This window comes from Dipteris shenzhenensis, chromosome 31 (assembly GCF_047967505.1).
Source record: "Dipteris shenzhenensis isolate YYH24624 ecotype China chromosome 31, Dip_SZ_1.0, whole genome shotgun sequence".
Taxonomy (NCBI): domain Eukaryota; kingdom Viridiplantae; phylum Streptophyta; class Polypodiopsida; order Gleicheniales; family Dipteridaceae; genus Dipteris; species Dipteris shenzhenensis.
The window spans coordinates 44,387,368-44,407,064 of record NC_141626.1 but is presented as its reverse complement, the minus strand read 5'-3'; the positions used below and the strand labels follow the sequence as shown (position 1 = coordinate 44,407,064).

Here is a 19,697-nt window from a genome sequence, read left to right as displayed (position 1 = left end):
GGCCCAAGAAAGCCCTAACTGCTGCTCCTGTCTGCTATAGGTTTGCTGCTCCAGAGGATGTGAAATGAGGCCAAGGGGCCTCTGCTTTTATAGGGCACAAGGCCCTTGAACCAACTGACCTGGTAGGGAATATGGGTCGACCAGACTGCCCCTCCCTAGCCGACTTTGTAGTCTGTAAACCAACCTCCAGGCAGCCCTTGATTGGCCGACCTGGGGCGGCTCTCTTGGGCTGCTGCCAGGCCCTAAGGGCAGCCCATATAGGGACCTCCTTCTAGGGCTGGATGGCTGCAACTGTCCCACCACCAACAGGCTCTTCTTGCAGGCGCCCTTGCCCTGCCATGCTGCACCATGTGCTCCTGCCCTCTACCGGCACCATGTCCTGCCCATACACCTTCCGTACACTGCCCTTACTGATCCGTACAGTGGCTGACATCATCGTGCCTTTGTTCCTGGCTGGAGATACTGCGCAGATCTGCTCTGCTCTGTCCTTGACAGTCCCCTGGCCATTCTCTGCCAGATTTTCCCTCGAGGCAAGCCTCCTTCTGCCAGGTACTCTCCTCTCTCTGCGTGAGGTGCTGCCCATGTGGCAGCCCCCTCCCTTTCTCTTTTCTTTTGGGGGCTTACAGATGGGGAGGTGACCTTTCCAACAGCAATAGTTTTTGGCTTCTGACTAGTATTTAGACCCTCCACTGGAGGACATGCCTTTGGGCTCCTGGTTGATTTGGCTTTATGAGCTGTCCAAGAAATGGGAGTGGATGAGTCTCATGTTCTTAAAGTACAATGTTCGTAACACCAAGAGATTCCAGCTTAGTGTTAGGGGTTGGAAGCTCTCCAGAGCCTCTCACTAGGAGGAGTTCAATGTTTCTATAGGTTTGCAGAAATGTTTTTGGAGAAGGCTCTAGAGATCTCTTACAAGTTGAAAATAAATTTATATTCACAGAGGGACTGCAGTAGATTAGTGGAGGTCCAAATTCGGGGCTTCCTCCTACCCACGTTGCCTCTCTGTTTAGGAATCCATTCAGTGTTGCCTTTGGGAGGCAAGGATTTCCTAGAATGGAATTGCAGAGCTCTTGTGCAGATCTTTTCCCTTTCCCTTCTTCTAGGGCTATGTGATTTGGCTCTTCTTGACTAGCCTCAAGTGCTTTATGAGACGCTTAGCTCCTTGGGCTTTCTCGATTTGACATCATTTGGTTGAGATACGCTGTCCTGACTCGATCCCCTACTCACCCTACAGACTTGCACATGCCTCAGTGGACATATTGTTGGGAGATCATAGCGAGCATTTTTGCCTGGCATATTTGGAGATCCAAATGCACATAGGCACTTGATGGCTCCTAGGTTCACCCCTCTCTTACCATGGCCAATATATGAACAGACGTTGTACACTCTTTGATGGTCACCTGGTCGAGTATGCAAGTTCTTCCAGAGCTGCTCCTACCAGGAGGAATTTCTTCCACAATGAATGGAGAGGCTGTCCCTTCTTCTCTGAGAGTTATATAGTGTAATCTGATATAGTTTGAGTGAGTAGCCCGTGTGGCAGACGTTTGTGTGATTAGTATTTTTATGCCTAGCTTTAAATTTTGTCTTCAAGCATTAAATGAGGGCCCACAAGAGTCTTGGATGCTGAGGCAAAGGTTTACTGCAAAAATTGACTGTTCTAGAAATAAAATGGCAGATAAATGGACATCCATCAGCACTAAGATGGAAGCTGGGGCAAAAACCACTCATGGAAAGTGATGAAGTAGCCAAGAATTTTAATTAGCAAGCAGATCTAACTACTCTAAACAAATAAACAAATACCAAAGGACGAATATAAGCCAAAGTATCATTACATCTAGGTCAAAATGTGAATAGAATTAAAAGAATACTTAATCTGCAAAATGACGACATTTTTTATTCTGTATATATCATGTTCTCTTTGGGAAACAGGGGAATAATTCTGATCTTACCTTAGCAACAACTCCTGAATAAATTCCACCTGTTTTCAGACAAAGGAATTTTCGCGTAAGAATTATCTAGAAAGTATCATACTAAATACAAGTTTACTTGAACCTAACATATGCTGATTTTACTTCAAACCATGGACTTGAGATGCACCACAAATTGGAAATATCATAATAATGATTTAACGCATATGCTAGCATCATAAAAGTAAAAACAGGCAATGTTCATGACAAGCAATTTTTGCCCACCCCTCCCCCCCCCCCCCGCGCGCGCCCCCCTCCTTTAAAAGAGAAGTAAAAAAGAATGTAAACAATTGAAAGAACGATTTAGTTTGGATATTCTTTACCAAATTGAGGAATTTCTTCATATGTATATCATCCAATGGCTCAATCGGATCTTTGTCACTATCTGGTTCTAACACAGAAACTTCAGCATCTGCTTCCAAACAACTAATGGTAAATGTTAGGACACCAATTTGAGCTCACTTAGTCCATCTCATTCCAAAAATATATGTGGACGAATCTAAGAACATACTCAAAGTACCACCCTAAAACATAATGGAAAGAACAGTTTTGAAGCTCATCATAGTCTCCCATAAAATTACAAACCATCAATCCTGTTATGCATGGCAAGGACTTGCTCTACAGTAACGGTAAATAATAGAGTGCATATATGCATGCGTCTCCAAATAATAATTTGTAATTAACTCAATAGTGAGTTTTGAGACCACCTGAATGAGCTATCTAGGTAGTGTCATATAATCCCCTTAACTGTAAGTAATCGAGTACATATATGCATGCTTGTCCATTCTATCATTTGTAACTAACAGAATGAACTATCTGGGTAGTGTCACATACCCCCCCCCCCCCCTGCAAGAACCACCAATCCAGAGAGTAGATGTCACATGCACCCCTGCACCACTTGGGTGCAATGTGACACACTGGCTACATCGACAAGTTCGTAATAGGTCCCTAATAGGAGATTTTGTTGTATGTTGTGACCCCTTTGTGAGCCCTTGTCCAACAGTCAGGCACAAAATAAGTCAGTCAGTCTCTAAGCCTTAGGTCAAGTCAGACGGTCAGTCTTGTTCACTAGTACCCACTGGAGAACAGTAGGTAGTTAGTGTTTCCATCTTAGGTTAGGTTAGGTAACACGACCCCAACACTCTTGAAACCTCTGACCTACAAGCAAACACAAGAACACACCAAACGTGAGGAATCTGAGCAAGCTGCTCACCACCCAACCATGACACCTACGGGATGCGATCCTGAATCAGGAGATATCCCATGAGCTGAGCTACTGGCACGAACTCCCAACCAAATCTTGACCAGCCTGGTGTCCCATACCACCAGGTGGCGCCTAGAGGCCTTGGATCTGCTGCTGGGCCTTGGGCTACGCTAAGATGCACGCGCACGTCCGCGACTCAACTAGCACCTGGGAACGAGACTTGCTCCCATCGGCTCTTGGAGAACTGAACCTCTGGGCCCCTTATATAGACTCGGGCCCAATGCGCCAAAAATAGCGAAGACCTCTAACTGGTTCGTACCCTTGCCACTCAACCCGAGAATCAAGCCTGCCTCGCCCTAAGCCTCCCCAAGCTACCTGAGCTAACTTGTGAACCCTAGTACACCAATCCGTGCACATGACATACTTCCCCTCCTCGAAGAACTCACTCCTAAGTTCGCTAGAAAACTCGAGAATGTCCTCTGGAGGTTAGGTGATGTCTCCCATGTTGCATCCTCCTTAACACGATCCTTCCACTTAATCTTGTATTCCGTGATAGTTCCTTTTTTTTTTTTGGCAAAAAAGAGACTTCTATTAAGAAAGAAAGAAACTCGCTAGAGCAAGCTGTGTGCGGAAATACAACATGCTAAGCATGTAATAAAAAACACCTCAGAAGAATGAGGTAGAAAGAAACCAACGCTGAGGCTGAAAATGCCAACTCAACCCTGTAGAAGTCTCAGCAAAGAAGGGAAAGTCTCTCCAATCCTTGAGAAAGGTAACTCGCCTGGAGGAGGCTGCTCGAGAGGATCCCTGCATGGTCGCCCATATGGCCATCACAGTGTTTACCGTATCTGTCCAAGTACTGGCCAAGGCCTAAGAAGGGTGAACCTGAGAACCCTCCATAGCCTCAGTGCATCTGGCTCTCCAAATGTGCCATGCTGCAATGCTAGCTAAAACCTCCCATGGAAAGTCAACCGAGGAATGAGCAGCCCTGAAGAGAGTGGCTGGAACATCCTCTAGAGAGCTCGTACGACTCCACAAGGTGTCGTCGGATGTGAAGAGCCCAAGAGGAGTCATGTCTCTCAAAGAAAACCTGGGGCCCTGAAAAAGTGAGCCAAGCCACTGATCCCTAGGTCATATAGAAGGGGAGCCGAACAAAAGTGCTGAAAAGTCTTGCAATCCCCTTCCATATGATTCTCGCCTGTCTGCAATCCCAAAGGTAGTGTTGTAATGTCTCCGAAGCAGAAAGGCAACGAGGGCAAGTAGGGTCAGCCCCGAACCTGGATCTCCATTGGTTCACTGCTATCCCACCATGAATAGAAAGCCAAAAGAAGAGAGTGATTTTTCTATTCCGGTGGGATTTCAAGAGCCTCTGCCAAAAAATTTTCTGCAAGTCTAGACCACTCCATAAAAAGTTTCGTACGGGCCTCTTAAGTTGAGTGATACAATCCCTAGAGTGGCACCAACAAGAGCATACAAACCATGCTGTGGCTAGAAGAACCTGGTTAACCACCACCACTCTGGATGCCAAGTCAAGTTTGGCTGAGCTCCAGAAAAGAAGCTTTCTGATGCTCTCCAACATCGAAGCAAACTGTTGTGAAGGAGAGATGCCCACCTGTTGTACTCAAAGTTTATGGCGACCCACCAAGAGTCACACTTGGGTCACGTCATGGTCACCTCAGCAACATGCCAAGTTGTTAGACCTTGGTCATACCTAGTCGCAGCGTGTTCACATGTGTTCACATCTTGGACTTGACATGGACATGACTTGGACATGACATGGACTTGACATGGACATGACGGAAGCAATACATGACTGAAGAGTGCCAAACCTCAACCTCGACTCACCATGGTCAAAGTCAATCAGAGGGAAGTATTGGCGCAATGGTACGCGGGATACACCTGTTGGTGCACATGGGAAGCAGTCCATCAGTTAAGAGGCATAGGTGGTGCACCAACCCTCTCAACCAACTAGTGTCAGGAGCGCAGGAGAACACATGGAGCACGGGATTCACTGACCCAGGACAGGCTGGAGTGTTGCGGAAGCCATCAAGGACAGAGGGCCCACAAACGGTGGAATGGCTCAGGATGGCCAAGGGTGCAAGAAGGCAACCAATAGGAAGAAGGTGTGGAGATTGGTAGCGGGGGGTGGAGCAGAGGAGGAGAAGGTGAAGAGGGGGAAAGGGGAAAGGAGAGGGACATTCTGGCAAGCGGGGAGTGTATCAGTCATCTTGCTCTCTAATGAGTTATGCTACTTTCCATCTCTGCTCGCTACTCTAAAATCTCTTTTCGTTGTGTTCTCCTCCCCTCCTCTCCCTTCACCTGGTACAACGGACCTGTGTCATGTGGTTGAAGTTCCTTGCTGTTCATGTCGAGGGATGGCTTTCATGATGTTGTTCCGCTTTGGTCTTCTTCTTGCTCACATCACTTCAGCACTTGTACCGCTTGCACATAGTTGACACCATCTACCGCTTGCACATAGTTGACACCATCGACAAGCACTCACCTACGTACCATCAGTGACACTTATGGCACGTCTTACTCGCTTCTCGCACCAGTGGCCCTAGGCCTCCGGTAATACTTCCGGAAGTGTTAAGAAACCCCCCCCCTCAGACAGTTTATGGCGATCACGGTGGGACACTGCTGGTGTTGAGTAGCACGAGTGAAGTGGTGATCTAGGGTCCTAGAGAGAGGTCTTATGCCGAGTAGTTCTGAAACATTTGAAGGAGCTAGTGAGAGAACTAGGAGGTACTTGAGGAGAGTGGAGAAAAGACTTCCGGCAGACCAAACTAGGTACAAGAAGCATTACGTGCGACGAAAGTTTGCGAAGTCCTCAACTCGAGCACAAAGTGAGCCCATTGGAGCAGTAGCCAGAGCAAGTAACTTCATCGACACTCTCATTGACTTGGACCAACAAGAACCCTGGTGGTCAGATCCGGACTCCGGAGAAGAAGAAGTGCAAAGCGGAGAACAGGTGAAAGAAGAGGGTACTAAGGACGAGGACTCCTCAGGGACTCATCAAGGTCAAGGCAGCCCCTCTCCTCCTCCTGCAACGATGTCTTCATCAACCACCTCTTCTACCGGAGTGGTGACTCCATCTGCTCCCACCTCAACCTCTTGTGGACAAGCTGCTACCTCATCTGTTACGCATAGCTCCGGGCTCCTAGCTAATCCCTCTTCTATATCTATTCCATTGGGGGGTACTTTTGCTCCGGCCATGCCTTTACCTGCCATGATGGTTTCATCTCCCTTTCCATCCACACCGGTGTTGCCTTTTCCATCACCTTCTTCCTTCCCTTCTGCTTACTCATCCATGACTTCAACTCCGTCCCTCTCTTTCCCAAATGCTCTCCCATCCTCTTTCACCCCCACATCTTCCATGTTCTCACCCTTTCCCTCTGCAACACCGAGACCCCCCACTTACGCCCTACCAGCTGGGTACACTTCCTCTATGACTACATCAGTAGTGACTTCTCCATTGTGGTCCTCCACAGGAGGGGTTGTCGGGGTGGTCTCCTCCTCGGGAGCACCAACACTCATTACAGCCCCATCGGGACTCCCTCCAACTCTTGCATCCTCTCCAACCTCTCGGGTGGGGATGGCCCCCTCTCCAACCTCTCGGGTGGGGACGGCCGTTCTCAGTCCTCCAGACAGAGCGAGACTTCTCGAGCTACTCAACAAGGTCCACGTGAAGACTCAAAAGTTCAAAGGCCACCTCCATGAAGATGCGGAAGCTCATGTGAGGAAGTTCCTCACAGCATGTAGAGCTAAAGGTGTGGAGAATGAGCATGCGTTCCTTCACATCTTTCCCTCGTCATTGGAGGATGCTGCGGATGTATGGTACAGTCAATTTCCTCCGGACCACTTCCAGACGTGGACAGACCTAAGGGAGGAATTCTTACGCACTTTCAAGTTGGAAAAATTCGAACACATGATTGTCCTAGAGTTATCCACTGACACCATGAAGCCTGGAGAGAGCATCTCTGAGATGTACACAAGGATGAGGGTCTTGGCGGCAAAGATGTCGGTGCCACCCAATGACGCCGTCATGAAGGGGTGGTTTTTGAAGGCTTTACCCTCCACTATTGCTATAAGGCTGGTTGACAAACTTCCTGAGCATGCCTCACTACAAGAATTTCTGAGGGAAGCGGTGAAGATGGAACGGTCCCAGTTAAGTTTCGCCTCAACACCCGCTCAGACCGCCCAACTTCCGAGAGAAGAGGGCTCACAAGGAATTAGAAGAAATCAAAGAAGGTCTGAAAGACAGAACAAAAGTGGATGGACCGTCACCCTTTGAAGCTCAGATAAGAAGTGGTCTCTAGTGCACGGACTGCAAGGGTTCTGGCCATGGCTACTGGGAATGTCCATCGAAGCGTAAGGTACCCACCCCAACCTCCTTTTGCACATTTTGTGAAATTCACGGACATGATGCCTCCGAGTGCAGGTATCTTAAGGGGTTGAGGAAGCTTCTGCCGGAGTATCCAATTGGGGAGCCACTGGTGGCTACAATCAACAAAGCTGCACCGACCACTTCAGGGCCAGTACCCCTAGCTTCAGCCCCTGTGAAGGCACCTGAACCACCCACCCACCCTATCATTCCACCTCCACTACTTCCTAATCCTCCTAATCCTCCTTTGCTCCAAGCTCCTACTCCTAGTGAATTTGGGGCTCCATACTTCTACCCTCCGCCCTACTATGCACAGTATCAACCACCTATGTCAGGGGGTGGATATGGACCCCCTTATGTTCGCGGTCGACGGGGTGGGTTCCGAGGTGGACGTGGAGGCAGAGGTACCAACTTTCGCAGGCCCATCATGTGCTATAGATGTGGCGAGTATGGCCACTACCAAGATGATTGTACACAACCATTTGGGGGACCCTCTTGTACACAGTGCAACACAAATGACCACTACACCAGAGATTGTCCCAATGGCAGAAGGGAATTAACATCGCAAGTCAACATGGTTGATGTAGTAGTGGCGGGGGAGGGTGACAAACCCCATTTGATTGGTGCAATGTTGGGAGCTGTGACTAGGTCACAAATGAAGGGTGACAGTAGTAAGGATGATTCAACATCAATATCGGAGGCCTCATCACCAACTAACACCAGCTCAGTCACTAGAAGAGCATCCCCACCTCCTTCCTCCAAGGTGGACAGTGGGCACAAGACTACATCGCCCTTGTCCTCTCCTGTAACTGGATTAGAGAGGACCCGAGGGGCCCCACAGCCATCAAGTCCTATCAATAGCTCTAAAACTACCTCAGCTCCAAGTGAGCAATCTATGCCTTCAAGGTATCAGGAGGTGATCAGGAGTGTCACCAAAGATCTTCAATCTAGTTCTGAAGATGAAGGAGTCACACCTCAGTTTCCTTCTCGCAAGTCCAAAATAGTGAGGTTTGCAACAGAAGTGACAACTTCAGGGCAAAAACGTGAAGAGTCGCAGGCAGGCCCATCCACCTTCCACTCAGGAAGCACAATGAAGCAAGAGAAGGAAAAAGGGGTGAAGCCTAGTAGTGCCAAAGAAAAGGGGAAATGGGTGATGGGAGAGTGAGAATCCAGAGGCACCTCCTCTCCCTCGCGTAAGCTTCGACCCTCGGCCAGAAGCTCGGCGGATGAAGGCACAAAAGATTGCTGCTACTGTCCAGCCCTATTCTTTGATGGATGACTTGATGGATTTTAGGCCCAACATCACCTTACGACAACTCTGTCAATTGTCTCCACATATCAAGCATCAGACTATTGCATTTGTGAATCGCATGCCAGGAGGGCGCCAAAGGGGATCTGTTCAGGGCGGACCCACACCAGAGACAGTAACAGTTCAAGATGGAGTAACACTAGACAATTGCTCAGCCTATGCTGCCCTCACATGTGAACAAAGTCCCAAGCTCGCAGTGGAGATCAATGGGGTGGAGCTGAAAGATGTTTTCTTGGATGGTGGGGCAGCAGTAAACATCATGCCGAGAGGCACTCTTCAACAACTGGGTTTGAAATTGACAACTGACGTACATTTCCAAGTACGCATGGCGGATCAACGCAAGGTGAAGCCTATGGGGGCTGTAAAAGGTGTTCACATGAAGATTGGGGGAGTTACATTCCTGTCCAATTTTGTTGTACTTAATATGACAGAGGGTGAGCAGACTTATCCTCTACTTCTTGGTAGACCATGGTTACGCTCAGCAAAGGCTATTCAAGATTGGTCAAGTGATGAAGTTCGACTACCTTTGGGATCCACATCCTTAGAAATAGACATGGTTAGTGGAAGGGCCCGCCACCGACCTGTGGAACTTGGGGAAGAGGATTTTGAAGAAGAAGAAGGGGTGGAAGAGGAGCGATGGGCACTTGGGGATTGGCCCCTCCAGGAAGAAGAGTTGGCCTATGTGGAGGACTCACCCTTCCAAGGTGAAACCGATGTAACAGCGGCACGAGATGTTGGTGAGAGCTTGACGTACTTGTTGGAACATGCTAGACCAGATGAGGAAGAAGCTATCATCTTGGATTGGATGGGGGCCCTGGGATCCTTAGCCATCAACATGGTGGAGTTGTGTCCAGAAGAGGATCCTGAAGCCCATTTTGGTACTTCACGGAATGAGCAAGAGGTGAGCCAGGAAGCCTCTTCCCCACCTGGTTTGGCTGATCTCATGTATGAACGGATGCCTTTTGGCCTTCTTAATAATCCCCACATGTATCAGCGAATGATGTCCGCAAGTACCAGACCAAGTGGTAAGGAGGCCACCAGGGTGACTCAAAGACAAGACCATGAAGCAGCAATGGAAGCAATGGATGCACACGACATGGATGCCTCACACCAAGAAAATGACCATGGGGTCACAACAGAGGAGGAAGAGGATCCTATGCAAGAAGATGATGAGCGAGCGGAGCATAACGATGGACCTGAAGAGAACACTTATGAATCTATGGAAGAAGACGATGACCACATAGATCATAGGCTGGCTGAGCACAATGATGGTATTGGCGAATACACTCATGGATCTGCAGAAGAAGAGGATGATCACCTACTTACTGATGTCACTCAAAGGCAGGAGGTACCGGAAATGACTCTTGGAAGGGTTATTGAATCCATTATGCAATCTGACCAACCTAGGAGGGGTCAAGAGGCCGGACAATTTGAAGGAGCCGTCCACATTCACACTGGAGTCTGGAACTTCAGACCTTCAAGGCAAGCCCACAGCATACAGGGAGAAGAAGATGTCGCGGACCTTGTTCTACTCGACTTATATATGTCAGAAGCTGACTCCCCAACGACACAGGAGGTTCATGACACTACATACGAGGTGGTTGGACTACCATATAGAGGAATGCTCAAGCAAGCACAAAAAGGAAAGAAGAGAATGGGCCCAACTGTTGCCTCTACATTTCAACCATTTCCAGAACACACCCAACCGTCCTATCCGAGCTCTTGGATGGAAGAAGTAGTGGGGAATTTTTCTCTAGATGATTCTCCTGCGCACCCAGCAGTGGGAGTAGAAGAACCGAACAACTCCGCATCAGGAAGCATACCTCAGGTTGACCATGCCAGGGATTTTGGAGGTATCTGAACATAGGGATAGAAGACCAACCGCGACATCTTAAGGTAGCCAGTTGGGTCTGGGAACATGACTATCTCCTTGCTGCATTGTCTGATTTTTTTCAAGAGTATGTTGATGTCTTTGCCTGGTCATATAAGGATTTAAAGGGAGTACCCACTGAGTTCATGGAACATCGCATCGATCTATATCCGGAAGCAGAGCCGGTGATCAGGGGACCATATCGCATGAATCCTAACTATGGCAAGGCTGTCCATGCTGATATTCAAAAGATGGAGCAAGTAGGGTTGATCTACCCTGTTGACTACTCCGAATGGCTTAGTGGCATCGTAGTGGTACCCAAAAGAGAGACTGGAAAACTCCGAGTTTGTGTCGACTATAGGAGTTTGAATACCGCCACACGTCGGGATAGGTTTCCTCTCCCCTTCACTGACAGGGTGCTTGAAACCGTAGCTGGTCATGCTCTCTACTCCTTCATGGATGGATACAGTGGGTATAACCAGGTTCGGGTGCGAGAGCAAGATCAGTTAAAGACTACCTTCGTCACCCAATGGGGAACTTATGCTTACCGGATGATGCCTTTTGGTCTAAGCAATGCACCGGCCACGTTTCAACGTCTTGTCACCAAACTCTTCCAAGAGAACATCGGAAAGTTCCTTGAGGTATTCTTGGATGACTTCTCTGTGTTCAATGGTAAGAATGCTTCTCACCTCGAACCTGCTATTCAGACTGATCATATGAGTAAGTTGAGGTGGGTTTTTGATAAGTGCAGAGAAGCTAGGTTGTGCTTGAATCCGGACAAATGCTTCTTCCTCGCCTTGAGAGGGGTCCTCCTTGGCCACATCGTCTCAGCTAAGGGAATGACCACAGACCCAGCAAAGGTGGAAGTGATATTGACCTTGCCTATTCCTCGCACACCCAGAGAAGTCAAGTCTTTTTTGGGACATGTGGGTTATTATAGAAGATTCATCAGGTCCTATGCCGACATAGCGGTGGCGTTGACGGAACTCCTTCGGCAGGAGCAGTCCTTCAACTGGTCGGCACCTCAACAACTGGCGTTTGACAACCTCAAGGATCGTCTAGTAAAGGCACCCATCTTGCGGCAACCTCAATGGGATATCATTTTTCATGTGCATGTAGATGCAAGTGGGCTGGCCATTGGGGCGATATTGGCCCAACCAGATGAAGAGCACAAACTCGACCTGCCTGTGTACTTTGCAAGCAGACAACTCAATGGAGCAGAAAGAAACTATAGCACCACTGAACGCGAAGGCTTGGGCATGGTCTATGCCATGACAAAGTATCGGCACTATCTCTTGGGCAGTAAATTTATCATCATTACTGATCATCAAGCTCTCAAGTACTTACTGAACAAACCAACGCTTGGGGGGAGAGTGAGTAGGTGGATTCTTCTATTTCAAGAGTTTGACTTTGACATCCTAGTGAGAGCAGGCCGATTACATCAACCAGCAGACCACTTGTCAAGGATCTCTTCAGGTGAAGCAGCCATAGGAGTTGATGATGACCTTCCAGATGCGGGCCTCTTCCGTGTCGATGCCACAGTACCAAAAGATGACTGCTTGTTTGCTGTGGATAGCTTTCCCCCATGGTATGCAAACATTGTACAATTGTTGTCTACAGGGGAGTTCTCCAAAGGGTTAACTCCAGCACAAAAGCGGAGGCAGATTCTTCAGGCTGCTCCTTTCAAACTGATCGCGGGTCAGCTGTACAAGTTGGGGAAGGACCACATATTGAGGAGGTGTGTGCTCCCTCATGAAACACAAGACATCCTTCAGGAGGCTCACTCAGGAATGGGGGGAGGTCATATGGCACCAGAGGCCACTGCTAGAAAGATAATGCGCTCTGGGTTGTGGTGGCCAAAGCTATTCCAAGACTGCTATGCTTATGTGCGCCGCTGTGACTCATGTCAAAGAGGGGGGCCGAAGCCTACCCGACGGGAGTACCTTCCCCTTCAGCCATCCAGCCCTGTACCCCCCTTCTATAGATGGGGATTGGATTTTGTTGGACCCATCTCTCCTGCAACTCGAAGAGGGAACAAGTATGCTCTGATTGCTACTGATTATGGCACTAAATGGGTGGAGGCTAAGGCCGCGAAGACCTGCACTGCTCAAGTTGTGGCCTCATTCTTGTATGATCAAATCATTTCTAGGTTTGGATGTCCTGTGGAATTGATGAGTGACAGAGGTACCCACTTTCTCAATGACGTCATCGCTGACCTCATCACCCAACTGCAAATTGTTCACAAGACCTCTAGTTCATACTACCCTCGAGCCAATGGTTTGGCCGAGAGCTCCAATCGGACCATGTCTCATATTGTGGCTCGGTTATGCCTTCATTCCTTGGCAGATTGGGATATTCTACTACCAGCTGCTCTTTTTGCTTACAGAACCGCATACAAGGCTAGCACTGGATATTCACCCTTCCAGCTAGTTTACGGCTTGGAGGCGGTTATGCCCTATGAGTTCCACATGAAGACCACTAGGGTCATGGCAGAGATGGATGATGACTTGGAGGCATGCACACTTGAGAGATTATGGGATCTTGAAGCCTTGGATGAACATCGTCGTGAAGCGATCCTGGCTCAGGAAGTCTGGCAAAGAAGGCAGAAGGCATGGCATGACAGAAATCTCAGGAAGAGGGAATTCCAAGTTGGCAGCTTAGTCTTGTTATATTCCAGTAAGTTCCTGAAACATAAACCCAAATTTGTCAGTGGTTGGACAAGGCCCTTCTTTATCACAAGGATTATTCCTAGTGGAGGGGTTTATTTGGCCACCTTGGAGGGCAAGAAGTTACCAGCACCTGTAAATGGCTCACGGGTAAAGAAGTATCATCCACATTGACTCTCTCTTTGGATAAGGATTTCCATTCCTATTAGTTGAATTTCTATTTATTCACCCCTGTTCACTCCTATGTCAACTCCCCATGTTCACCTCTCTGTCACCCATGTTCACTCCTAGGTCACCCCTGTTCACCTCCAGGTCACCCCTATTCACTCCTATGTCAACTCCCCATGTTCACCTCTCTGTCACCCATGTTCACTCCTAGGTCACCCCTGTTCACTCCTATGTCAATTCCCCATGTTCACCTCTCTGTCACCCATGTTCACCTCCAGGTCACCCCTGTTCACCTCTAGGTCACCCCTGTTCACCTCTAGGTCACCCCTGTTCACTCCTATGTCAACTCCCCATGTTCACCTCTCTGTCACCCATGTTCACTCCTAGGTCACCCCTGTTCACCTCCAGGTCACCCCTGTTCACTCCTATGTCAATTCCCCATGTTCACCTCTCTGTCACCCATGTTCACCTCCAGGTCACCCCTGTTCACCTCTAGGTCACCCCTGTTCACCTCTAGGTCACCCCTGTTCACTCCTATGTCAACTCCCCATGTTCACCTCTCTGTCACCCATGTTCACTCCTAGGTCACCCCTGTTCACCTCCAGGTCACCCCTGTTCACTCCTATGTCAATTCCCCATGTTCACCTCTCTGTCACCCATGTTCACTCCTAGGTCACCCATGTTCACTCCTAGGTCACCCCTGTTCACCTCTAGGTCACCCCTGTTCACTCCTATGTCAATTCCCCATGTTCACCTTTTTGTCACCCATGTTCACTCCTAGGTCACCCCTGTTCACCTCCAGGTCACCCCTGTTCACTCCTATGTCAACTCCCCATGTTCACCTCTCTGTCACCCATGTTCACTCCTAGGTCACCCCTGTTCACCTCCAGGTCACCCCTGTTCACTCCTATGTCAATTCCCCATGTTCACCTCTCTGTCACCCATGTTCACTCCTAGGTCACCCATGTTCACTCCTAGGTCACCCCTGTTCACCTCTAGGTCACCCCTGTTCACTCCTATGTCAACTCCCCATGTTCACCTCTCTGTCACCCATGTTCACTCCTAGGTCACCCCTGTTCACCTCCAGGTCACCCCTGTTCACTCCTATGTCAATTCCCCATGTTCACCTCTCTGTCACCCATGTTCACCTCTCTGTCACCCATGTTCACTCCTAGGTCACCCCTGTTCACTCCTATGTCAACTCCCCATGTTCACCTCTTTGTCACCCATGTTCACTCCTAGGTCACCCCTGTTCACCTCTAGGTCACCTCTGTTCACTCCTATGTCAACTCCCCATGTTCACCTCTCTGTCACCCATGTTCACTCCTAGGTCACCCCTGTTCACCTCCAGGTCACCCCTTTTCACTCCTATGTCAATTCCCCATGTTCACCTCTCTGTCACCCATGTTCACTCCTAGGTCACCCATGTTCACTCCTAGGTCACCCCTGTTCACCTCTAGGTCACCCCTGTTCACTCCTATGTCAATTCCCCATGTTCACCTTTTTGTCACCCATGTTCACTCCTAGGTCACCCCTGTTCACCTCCAGGTCACCCCTGTTCACTCCTATGTCAATTCCCCATGTTCACCTTTTTGTCACCCATGTTCACTCCCAGGTCACCCCTGTTCACCTCCAGGTCACCCCTGTTCACTCCTATGTCAACTCCCCATGTTCACCTTTTTGTCACCCATGTTCACTCCTAGGTCACCCCTGTTCACCTCCAGGTCACCCCTGTTCACTCCTATGTCAATTCCCATGTTCACCTCTCTGTCACCCATGTTCACTCCTAGGTCACCCCTGTTCACCTCTCTGTCACCCATGTTCACTCCTAGGTCACCCCTTGTTCATCCTTGGTTCACCCTTGGTTCATCCCTCCTTCAGCCTCATTCAGCCTCATTCACCTCTATAACACCCTGATCCAATATCCTATACAAGAGAGAGAGTAAAATTCAAACTCCAATTTTCCCACCGTGTTCATTCAAATATTTCCTCTTGCCCACACCGCTTTTTCTCTCACCTACCCCCTCCCACCAAGGCTATATTTAGCCACCAAATTCAGCGTCTGTCCTTTATCTCCCAATTCCAACCAGTGCTATATTTAGCATCTGGCTAAGCTCTCCCAATTCCAACCAGTGCTATATTTAGCATCTGGCTAAACTCTCCTAATTCCAACCACTGCTATATTTAGCATCTGGCTAAACTCAGCGTGGATCCTTGGGATCAGCTCATCCACCTCCTCCACCGCATCTTGCAGCCCACTCATGCTAATTTTGGCTTACTTTTCTAAAGTTGGATCTCTTCGTTATATATTTATGGCTGTTTCCCCCCCCCTCCAGACAACGAAATCATACGCAGCCTCCCCTCCCTCCTTCTCCTGCAGCCTACGAAATCATACGCAGCCTCCCCTCCCTCCTCCTCCTGCCGCCTCCCTCCTTCTCCTGCAGCCTCCCTCCTTCTCCCTCCAGCGCTTTCTCCTGCAGCCTCCCTCCTTCTCCCTCCATCGCATATTTCCTGCAGTCTCCTGCAGCCTCCCTCCTTCTCCCTCCAGCGCTTTCTCCTGCAGCCTCCCTCCTTCCCCCTCCATCGCATATCTCCTACAGCATCGACCCTCCTGCTGCAGCCTCCTCCTCCTCCTGCAGCCTCCCTCCAACGCTTCTCCTGCAGCCTCCCTCCTTCCCCCTCCATCGCATATCTCCTACAGCATCGACCCTCCTGCTGCAGCCTCCTCCTCCTCCTGCAGCCTCCCTCCAACGCTTCTCCTGCAGCCTCCCTCCTTCCCCCTCCATCGCATATCTCCTACAGCATCGACCCTCCTGCTGCAGCCTCCTCCTCCTCCTGCAGCCTCCCTCCAACGCTTCTCCTGCAGCCTCCCTCCTTCCCCCTCCATCGCATATCTCCTACAGCATCGACCCTCCTGCTGCAGCCTCCTCCTTCTCCTGCAGCCTCCCTCCAACGCTTCTCCTGCAGCCTCCCTCCTTCCCCCTCCATCGCATATCTCCTACAGCATCGTCCCTCCTGCTGCAGCCTCCTCCTTCTCCTGCAGCCTCCCTCCAACGCTTTCTCCTGCAGCCTCCCTCCTTCTCCCTCCATCGCATATCTCCTGTAGACTGTCATCGCAACAGCCTCCCCTCCCTCCTTCTCCTGCCGCCTCCCTCCTTCTCCTGCAGCCTCCCTCCTTCTCCCTCCAGTGCAGTCTCCTGCAGCCTCCCTCCTTCTCCCTCCATCGCATATTTCCTGCAGTCTCCTGCAGCCTCCCTCCTTCTCCCTCCCTCGCATATTTCCTGCAGACTATCATCGCAACCCTCCTGCTGCAGCCTGCAGCCTCCCCTCCAACACCTTCTCCTGCATCCCTCCTTCTCCTGCAGGCTCTCCCTCCATCGCCACCCTACGGCTCTCCCTCCATCGCCACCCTACAACTCTCCCTCCATCGCCACCTTACAGCTCTCCCTCCATCGCCATCTTGCAAAACCCTGCAGCCTTCCCTCCAACGCCTTCTCTGCAGCCCTACCTTCATCGCAATTCTCCTTCCCCCTTCTTGTTATCACCTGGCCAGCTCCCCTTCTCACTAGCACCTCGCCAGCTTCCTCTCTGGACCTCGTCATCAACTCCCCTTCCCGTTATCACCTGGCCAGCTCCCCTCCTCACTAGCACCTCGCAAGCTTCCTCTCTAGACCTCCTCATCGACTCCCCTTCTCGATTATCATCTGGCCAGCTTCCTTCTTGCCTCGTCATTCACGCCCCTTCCTTTCCTGCTTCCTTTCTAACTTTCGTGCTTCTCCATCAGCTTCCCTTCTCATCACCATCAGCTCCCCCTCTTGTCACCACCTACCCCACTCTCTCGTTCTATCTCAGTGGGCTTGCCAACGCCTCGACAATAGCCCCCCTACCTCGTCACCAGCTCCCCTTCCCTTCCTGCTTCAAGCCCTCGACAGCAGCTCCCCTACCTCGTCACCAGCCCCCCTTCCCTTCCTGCTTCCTTTCTTGCCTTGTCATCACTCACCTTCCTGCTTCGTCATCAGCTTCCTCTCCTGCTTCGTCATTAGCTTACACTTTACCTCTTATTCTTCTTCATGCTCGAGAAGAAGTCTAAGTATAAGCCAAGGTTGCCCAGAGATAAGCTCTTCATTCCTTTCTATACCGCCATGACGTCTCAAGCAGCCTCTGCAGTGCACATGACCTCACCCCTGCCTACAGCCTCAGCAGGGCTGACTACATCAGCTAGGCCGACTTCATCAGCAGAGCCACTTTCATCAGCAAGGCCAACTTCATCGGTAGGGCCGACTTCATCAGCAGGACCGACTTCATCAGCGATACATTCCCATCTTGGTCCGGAGATCACTATCATCTCGGATGGTGAGCCACCGCAATCAAGACAGCAGCGGGGGGTTCTTTTCCACTCCCAGAGCTCCAGTGCCTCCTCTTCTGACCATGGGGGCTCAGATTACACCCCCTCTGCACGGAGACCACATTCAGAAGGGTCGGGTGGGCCAACGGCGATACAGAGCCCTTCGGTAACCACCCCTCCCCTCTCCCACGTTCGGGTTATGTTTAAACCTCTTCTGGATCCGAACCTCAAACTATCCTCCGTATTGTCATCTTCCGAGATCCAGACCCTCAGTCTAACTGAGTTCGACAAGGTCATCTTCCCTCCGGTGGATGTGGAACTGTGTACAGGATTCATCAGATCTTACGACTATGTCACAGACACTTTTGAGTTCATGGGCTCCAGGAAGCTTCTCACACCCAATTTGGTCTCACAGTACATGGGGCTCCCTGCTCTCCCTATTCAGCCTCCTTCCGACGATTCACCACATCTCCTGTCATTCCTTTCACAGTGCAAACCCAACAGGAGGGGATATGATTGCAAAAAGGTTTTGGAAGGTGGAAGCAGAGAAGCAGTGATCACACGCTACTTCTTCACTCGCTTCTATTCAGCACCCGGGCATTACTACATCACGAAAGGTATCCGTCCTGCTCTTAATGCTCTCTTCACCATCACTCAGTATGATTTTGCATCCCTCTTTTATTCAACATTCCGGGCCACTGTTCGAAATCGCACACGCCGAAGCACACACACATGTACTTGTGGACCTCACCTCACCTACCTCTTGCACCAGTGGCGGGCTGCAACGCCTGCACTTTTTCCTCCACCTTCACATACTTCATCCTCTCCTCACCGCCCACCCTCCGCTCCTATGATCCCCCACTTGAGATCATCTCCACTGGCCCTTCGTGCGGCCCCAGCATCCTCGGCCTCTGCAGCACCAGTCTCTGTCCTCTCTTCCTCTCCAGTCCCCGTTCCCACTCTTGCTCCCCCCACATCTGCATCTCCAGTCCCCATTCCCACTCTTGCTCCCTCCACATCTGCATCTCCAGTCTCCATTCCCACTCTTGCTCCACCCACATCTGTAGCACAGGTTTCTGAGCCATTCCCTCTTGGGCCAGCCTCTGGAGCTTTGCCATCAGTTGCTCATGCAGGAGTCGCCTCTCCATCCATCCCCTTCGAGGCAGATTGTGATTTCCCTGATGATGTTCTTCCGGTCACTCCCCTGCCCTCCTCAGGTCTCACCCACCATGGCAGGACATTACCACTTACCTCACCCGCAGTCATGACCATTTCCCCTCCGATCATCTCATCAGGGTCAGTAGGGTGCAAAGATATGCACATTAATCCCCCAACTCAGGGGGATCCCTCCACAGAAGGTACGGCAGCAGGCACCGTTACGGCAGCAGGCACCTCTGCCCTGGAATCTCTTGATGGAGAGGCATCAGAACGACACAGGTTATTGAACTTGAATCTTACTTTGGGAGCCACTGGTGATGCGAAGACCCCACCCCGGGTGTCTCGACGACTGACCCCTGAACCAAGTATGGAGGCTGCTGGACAGGACTTACTGGAAACTCGACCTGGCGAGGTTATTTTTGCTGGGGGTAAGATACCTTTTCCAGCGGATTGTCCTCCACTTCCTCAAAATGATATGTTGGATACCTACTTCGCAACCTCCTCGGGAGATCTATTCACCCATGAGGCCCAGATAGAGGAACAGAGCCAGGAACACAAACGGCTGCTGTATGCATTAAAGCGGAAGCGGTCTCCTGTTTGCATGGAGGAGGAGGACTTGGACCAAA

The 19,697-nt window shown here is 50.2% G+C and overlaps 1 protein-coding gene across 1 annotated transcript in view; it reads right to left on the bottom strand.

Moving 5' to 3' along the window:
* The window catches only part of LOC147881500 (uncharacterized), a 237,949-nt gene that overhangs the window by 92,423 nt on the left and 125,829 nt on the right, over window positions 1-19,697 (bottom strand). Inside the window, exons 12-13 of the mRNA XM_087402306.1 lie at window positions 2,291-2,379; window positions 1,950-1,978 (exon numbers count right to left, since the gene is read on the bottom strand). Coding sequence (XP_087258432.1) covers window positions 1,950-1,978; window positions 2,291-2,379 — 118 coding nt within the window. The remainder of the gene's footprint in view (window positions 1-1,949; window positions 1,979-2,290; window positions 2,380-19,697) is intronic.